Source organism: Amia ocellicauda, chromosome 1 (genome assembly GCF_036373705.1).
Source record: "Amia ocellicauda isolate fAmiCal2 chromosome 1, fAmiCal2.hap1, whole genome shotgun sequence".
In the NCBI taxonomy this organism is placed as follows: Eukaryota; Metazoa; Chordata; class Actinopteri; order Amiiformes; family Amiidae; genus Amia; species Amia ocellicauda.
In genome coordinates, this window is record NC_089850.1 from 24,071,772 (window position 1) to 24,079,910 (window position 8,139).

Consider the following 8,139-nt stretch of genomic DNA (forward strand, 5'->3'; position numbering starts at 1 on the left):
CACTGCGGTGTGAGTGACCTGGGCTTGAATCCTGCTCTGGGAATCATTGATACAATACTTTGATTTTCACCTTTCTCAATTAATAGAAATGCATCTTTAAGCAATAAAATTAGCTTTGTTTATGAAACAAACTTGTGATCCATTTAATTTACTGTATTGATCATGCCTTTAAATATTTTTAAGAATATGGGATGGAAATCCAAGACTATCCTTTAAAGACAAATAGTAATTGCTCATTTAACAGAAATAAAGTTATATGTCAACATATGTATACGTGTATCCCCCACCTCATTCTCTTCTCCTATATGCAGTGTTGCTCACTGTTTCGCTGTCCTCATCCTGTAGCCTCTCTGTTTTCAGAGCCCGGTCTTGATGTTGTGGAAATATGTTGCAGACAAGGAACTACGATCACACTTTTCAATGCTTCATTTTCTCTTTCCCGGGGGCGAAGCTTGACAGAGTATTTCTAAAAGTAGTATTATCCAATACACACAGTTATTTAAAAAATTGAAATCTTATACATGCTAAACAGAAAGCCTAATTAAACCATGCATTTAATATTAAATAGGTAAATGTGCAATAGCCACTTGGAGAATTACAGATCAAAACACAATAGTACGTTTCCCACACCGGTAAGACAAATCGTCTATTCAACCACTCAGCCGAAGCATTAAAGAATAACAAGCACCCATTTTATTGACAAATAGTAGATACAACATTAAAAGAATAAACGACAAATGTCTGATCTTGCTTCTCAATGACTGAGTTCCTGAATTGAACAGCAGGAATCCTCTGGACATGACTTGGATCGGGGGCGGGGATTCACGTATACATATGTTGACATATAACGTTATTTCTGTTAAATGAGCAATGGCGGTACCTGCGACACTTTCGACTGGCAGATTCTCGGCCAATCCATACCCGCCATTCCATCTTTCTAGAACCAATAACGTAGCCGCAATCCTTTTTGCAAAGATGGACAGAACCAATCGGGTACCAGTATTCCATCTTTTGAAAGATGGACAGAACCAATCCCGTGGCCGTATTCCATCTTTCAAAAGATGGACAGAACCAACTGGGTACCAGTATTCCATCTTTCCAAAGATGGAAAGAACCAATCGGGTAACAGTATTTCATCTTTCCAAAGATGGACAGAACCAATCGCGTAGCTGTATTCCATCTTTCCAAAGATGGACAGTACCAATCACAAGCTTGAGATGCACCGGGGGCATGTCTCGCAACACCGCCATCTTCAGATTCCCAAGACAACTGCACATCACTCCAGTGAACAAATTCTATTCTACTGCGACGAACTCTGTTTTACTGCGACAGGTAATCTTAATTATATTAACCTAATAGCCGTAATTAACCTAACTTGACAAGTGTCGTGATTAAAGCTAGACTCACGCTAACACGATTTTTTAAATCCCTACCGATGCTCGCACTTAACAACGGGCAGGATTATTATTGTTACTTAAACTAATGTAACTTTTATTTAGTTGATTTGCTCAACTGTCATTGGCTGCTGCCGGTCTCCGTTCTTATAATGATCTCTGACCCGAGTCGAGTCTTTAATATAATCGTGTTTGAGATGCTCTGAGCCCGAACCTGCTGGTTTGTTCTATGTTCTCAATTTTTCCCTTTTATTAACATTGTATAATGAGGACATTGTGGCATTTTTTGTAGGTGGGGGGCCTCAGCCAGAATCTGGTTGGCAAAGAGGTCCTTGGGAAGAAGAAGATTGGCAACCCCTGGTTTAAAGTATATAGTGTATGTATAGTCCTTTATAGTGTTGCGTAAGGTACACTTATAAATTGTCAAATTTATTAAAAACAAAGACCAAATGAGGCACTACACTAATCATACAAAAAGGGAAAAAGTAATTAAAATTCACTCTAGATCAACAAATCAAAGATAAATCACTTCCGTGACCAAATCAAAGACCATGGAATCGCATATGATACCACACAAATCGTTAAACAAAAAAGGTTATAAACACATTGACTACAATACCAGTTAGTAAGACGAAGGTGAGTCTCTCATTAGTATCGTTAGTCGGACATCAAATAACTACGCAGGTTAGTATTTATGTCAGGCATCTTCTCACCATATATACATCAGTCCCATCTACGTCTAGGTGCCGAGAAAGATCCTATCATTACTTGTTACCACAGCTTCCCCCAACTGACCATCATTCAATGACTAAGGACAGGCAGGGCCACCAACAATCCAATGTCTATTAACGCGTGTCAATTTCAGACCAAACAGTCAAACAGAAATGAGAAGATCTCTCTCGGCGCCGACAGGTTTTATCTCTAAAACTGTCAACAAAACAGTTTAATGCAACACACATTTATATTTAAGCAAAACTAAATGATATTACACATTTTAGAGTTATGAAATACAGAATAACATTTCTAATTGATTTCTCAAATGTCATGAATCACAAACTCCAAACTGTTCAACCCATCTGAACTTCGTCGCAGAGAGGCCTCTCTGGCTTCGGGCTCAGATAACAGCACACGGCACGAGGTCCGTGCGGTGTGGAACAAAGGCAGTCCGGCTCGGCCCCATCCAAGAACTTCCATACATTCGATGCACCTGGAAGTTGGGGTTTCGTGAAACAGAGTCTTTTCCAAACAGATTTTCCACTGGTCTGAAGGCTCGAAGGCCGTGCACAATACTTATTTCCCTCATTATCATGCAAATCAATTTATAACTTTTTTGAAATACGTTTTTTTGGATTTTTTTGTTGTTATTCTGTGTCTCACTGTTAAAAAACACCTAACATTAAAATTATAGACTGATCATTTCTTTGTCAGTGGGCAAACGTACAAAATCAGCAGGGGATCAAATACTTTTTTCCCTCACTGTAGTTGTTGTAGTGTATATAGTCTTTTGTACATAGTTGTAGTGTATATAGTCGTTTGTGTATAGTTTTTGTAGTGTATATATATATATATATATATATATATATATATATATATATATAGTATTTTGTTTGTAGTGTGTATATAGTTTTTGTAGTCTATAGTCTTGTGTATATATATATATATATATATATATATATATATATATATATATATATATACACTCACCTAAAGGATTATTAGGAACACCTGTTCAATTTCTCATTAATTCAATTATCTAACTAACCAATCACATGGCAGTTGCTTCAATGCATTTAGGGGTGTGGTCCTGAACTCCAAACTGAATGTCTGAATGGGAAGGAAAGGTGATTTAAGCAATTTTGAGCGTGGCATGGTTGTTGGTGCCATACGGGCCGGTCTGAGTATTTCACAATCTGCTCAGTTACTGGGATTTTCATGCACAACCATTTCTAGGGTTTACAAAGAATGGTGTCAAAAGGGAAAAACATCCAGTATGCGGCAGTCCTGTGGGCAAAAATGCCTTGTTGATGCTAGAGGTCAGAGGAGAATGGGCCGACTGATTCAAGCTGATAGAAGAGCAACTTTGACTGAAATAACCACTCGTTACAACCGAGGTATGCAGCAAAGCATTTGTGAAGCCACAACACGTACAACCTTGAGGCGGATGGGCTACAACAGCAGAAGACCCCACCGGGTACCACTCATCTCCACTACAAATAGGAAAAAGAGGCTACAATTTGCACAAGCTCACCAAAATTGGACAGTTGAAGACTGGAAAAATGTTGCCTGGTCTGATGAGTCTCGATTTCTGTTGAGACATTCAGATGGTAGAGTCAGAATTTGGCGTAAACAGAATGAGAACATGGATCCATCATGCCTTGTTACCACTGTGCAGGCTGGTGGTGGTGGTGTAATGGTGTGGGGGATGTTTTCTTGGCACACTTTAGGCCCCTTAGTGCCAATTGGGCATCGTTTAAATGCCACGGCCTACCTGAGCATTGTTTCTGACCATGTCCATCCCTTTATGACCACCATGTACCCATCCTCTGATGGCTACTTCCAGCAGGATAATGCACCATGTCACAAAGGTCGAATCATTTCTAATTGGTTTCTTCAACATGACAATGAGTTCACTGTACTAAACTGGCCCCCACAGTCACCAGATCTCAACCCAATAGAGCATCTTTGGGATGTGGTGGAACGGGAGCTTCGTGCCCTGGATGTGCATCCCACAAATCTCCATCAACTGCAAGATGCTATCCTATCAATATGGGCCAACATTTCTAAAGAATGCTTTCAGCACCTTGTTGAATCAATGCCACGTAGAATTAAGGCAGTTCTGAAGGCGAAAGGGGGTCAAACACAGTATTAGTATGGTGTTCCTAATAATCCTTTAGGTGAGTGTATGTATTTTTCTTGCTTTTTAAGATGTCTTATTTTTATTTTTAGAACTATTGTTTGTATTATTATTACTATTATTCTTGTATAATCTTCTGCAACCTCATTGAAAGAAAAACTAGACCATTATATTCATTCACATGTTCATGTTAAATAAAAAGACTCCCTCCTAACATACAAATACACTTAAAAACAAAAAAAACAGGCACAAGATCACAGGTGGAATTATAAAACTAAACACCTGTACACAGTGGCAGAGTTATTCATTATTACATGCTACTTTATACTACTATAAGCACTCTGAAATTCAAATGAGAAAATAACAACTGATGTGGTTGTGCCTGCCCATTTCAGAAGCCACACCCAAAAGTCTTGTCTCCTTCCTGTCCATAGCACCTGATGGTTTAAGACACTTATGCCCCGTTTCCACTGGGAGACGCTTCCAGACAAATCCAGCCCCGGACGCTTTAACAGGTGTTTCCACTGGCTTAAGCGTCTGGATGCGTGCAGGTTTTGTGGCCAGTTAACTATCTGCTGCCAGACGTGGCCATAAGCGTCCATCACGCCCACTAAGGAAATACTTCGCTCTCAGATGCGGAGATGTGTGCTGGACTTGTAGACAGACAGGGAAGAGATCAGATACAGTATGTCGGAAGATATAATCTCAAGTGCCGTGTGGGATCATGAAGAAATTTTATTAGCAGCGTGCAGTGAAATCCACATACAGAAACAATGACTGCTTACAGTTAATATCCGAGTGTATTAAAAACTTGGATTTCACAGGACCTGTGCAGTGCCATGACTACTTAAAAATAAACTGAAGGATAATAATCGGATCGGTAGCAGACGATTTTATTAATATTTTATGAGCGGTGTTTCAGGCTATCAATTTGTGAATGGTGTGCAGTGTGGTGTGCACATATCTTGATGATGATTACAATAATAATAATAAATAGCAAATATTTATTTGTATTGTTGCACATGGAAACATTTTCTTACGGTATGTAATGCTTGTCTGAATATAATGTTGTCTATACACATTTAGCTATTCCTAATATCTCTTAACAGAAATGTGTATTTATTATACTGTCTCCAGTCATGTAAAGCACAAAGAATAAAATAGACACAAAAGTCCTTTCCACAGCAGGCTCTATCACTCGTAGTGTTGCTCTCTGTCTTTGTTTTTAAAACGAAACACAAACAACACCCACAATCGCTCTGCTCCTCCCACAACAGGGACAGACTTGCTACAATGGCCTGGTTTTACAAAAAGCTCTGGTACTCAACACAGGCACAGACGCTTAAGCCAGTGGAACTGAGGCACCAGATGTGGTGCTGTGTCATTCTGCAACTCTTCTACAGCTTCTCAGGGTAGCAGCAAGAAGTATTTTTTTAACACTAGAAATGCTGAGATTTCATACCACATACAAAACACTGCACCTGCAGAATGTGCGGCTCCTTTATAAAACAGCTGTGTGACAAAAATGAATAGTTGAATAAGTTGAATAAAACTTAATATATTTACTTTTGAACATCATACATAACATTTTCACATTAGAAACACTGCATTTACATTCAAAACACGGCTATTTTTCGAAGTTTTTTTCTAAAATCGAGCACATAAACATAGAAAACGAATAATAAAATAAATGTGATGCAGCCATATGAAGAATATATATATATATATATATATATATATATATATATGTAGAAATATAGATGTATATTATTATGTGTACAGTTTTATTCTAGAAGAATTAGGGCAACATATTTTTAAAGTAACAATGAGCTTCAGTGCTTTTCGAAACCATGGATAGAAAAAAGCATAAATCAGTGGATTAAATGCGGAATTAATGTAAACCATCCAATTTGCACCATCATACACAGCTGCTGGAGTTGTAAAATTGATATAGACATCAATCATGGTATCTATGACATAAGGATGCCAGCAAACTAGAAAGACACCCATTACTATTCCTAGTGTTTTAGCAGCTTTTTGCTCTCTGTTTCGCTGTGCTCTTCTTGTACTGTCTTCTAGTGAAAATGTTCTGTCTTCCATAGTTTGTATAAGTCTTGCTTGGGTTCTAGCAACAGTGAAAATGCGTGCATATATCCCAATCATGCCAAAACAGGGAGCATAAAAAATAACTGCATTAAGTATTGCCCACGGCTTATTAAAAAAAAGGAAACAGCCACCCTCACATGATAGTACTGCAACCAATTCTTCTAGACCTCGGTCATTGGCTTTGGTGTAAATCACTCCAAAGCTATAAATTACTGGGAATACCCACCCAAGAGTTATGAAAATCCAGGCTACTCTGACTGTGATTTTGTTTGCATAATGAAGAGGCTCACACACTGCATAGTAGCGATCAATAGCAATAATACACAAGTGATATACTGAAGTAGTGCAAAGCAAAATATCAACAGTTGTATGAAGTTTGCAAAAGAATGATCCCATATACCAACATGTTTCAACACTTCTGATCACGCTGAATGGGAGAACAAAAAGCCCGAGGAGGAAATCAGCAATTGATAGAGAAAGAACTAACAGATTATTTGGTGAATGAAGCTGCTTGAAATGAGAGATGGAAATAATCACAACCAGATTGCCACCAGTTGTGATTAGCACTGAAAGAAGAAACACAAAATACAAAACTGCTCTTTCACCAACCGATCTGGACAGTTTAATGCAGGAGTTGGTAACATTTTCATAGCAGTACTCTACTGAGTCCATCTGAATGAAGGATGAATTCATCTTGTGGAGGTTGAAAGCAAGTTATTGATGAAACCACAATATGCAAATTCAGTCAGAAGTAATTTTAAAATTCTGTTGGGAGAAATTTTTTTAAATTGAATACACTTACTTAAATACAAATCTGCTCAATTTGTTTTTTAATGTAATATATACAATTTAATAAATTATCTCATATATATATTTAGCAATTTAAATATAAAAATATAAATGCTCATAATATTGAAAAAATCACAAAAATCACTCTCAGGATATTGTAATTCAGTAAATGAAACCAAGTCACTGCAATCTACATAATAAACTTAAAATACAATTATAACCTCCAATTTTAGTGCTCCCATTAGTAAAATACATTACCTTATCACATAACAACTTCTTCATTGACAAAGACCCCATGTGTACTTCCCATCTTCTGGACTCCCTGAATGTGTAGAGTCCTAGCTGTCAAACAGACTTATGTACAGTGTGAGAGCTCCCCGGAGTTCAGTGACACTTAGATATCTTGGGGGATAATTAAATGTGATTGGTTATGAAGACCAGGTGCACTTCTCAATCATCTATCATTTCAAATTCTTACAGAGAGACCATAATGGAGCAATAGGTTGTGGGGGATTGGTTTATGTTATGTGGCCAATGAATCTGGTAAAGGACAATATGAATTATGAGAATTGAGGAATGCCTAATAAGGAATGTAGAATTTCAGAGTTGCCCAATCAATGGCATAATGTAACAAATGCACCACTTTAGCAGAGGAGTCAATTTAAACTTCAGTAGCATCATTTATGGGTTTGAAATGTACCTCACAGCACAACAGTTATGTCAAATGCTTTTTTGTGTAGTTCTCATAATACATAACTATATGATTATTGATTAAGATGTAATGTAATCCTTATATACAGTACCTACTTATTCTGTAATGATAAATTATGTTTAAAGGAAACAAAGGATTGCTGACACATATATGCACATTACAACATTAAAAAATGCACCCAGTACAATGTTTTATATTACTTTTGTTTGAGAATATGAAGTTTATATCCCTATCTCACTAAGAAAATGATTAGTTAGATCCACAATCCTTCTATAGAATACACC

At 37.4% G+C, this 8,139-nt stretch overlaps 1 protein-coding gene across 1 annotated transcript; it reads right to left on the reverse strand.

Moving 5' to 3' along the window:
- Positions 1-6,018: 6,018 nt before the first annotated feature.
- LOC136759920 (trace amine-associated receptor 9-like) lies at positions 6,019-7,047 on the reverse strand. Its single transcript, XM_066715061.1, has one exon. The coding sequence runs from the start codon at positions 7,045-7,047 to the stop codon at positions 6,019-6,021; it is 1,029 nt and encodes a 342-aa protein (XP_066571158.1).
- Positions 7,048-8,139: the final 1,092 nt, after the last annotated feature.

Excerpts from the sequence above, each read along its gene's own strand:
- LOC136759920 (XM_066715061.1), bottom strand. The coding sequence starts at position 7,047 with ATGAATTCATCCTTCATTCAGATGGACTCAGTAGAGTACTGCTATGAA.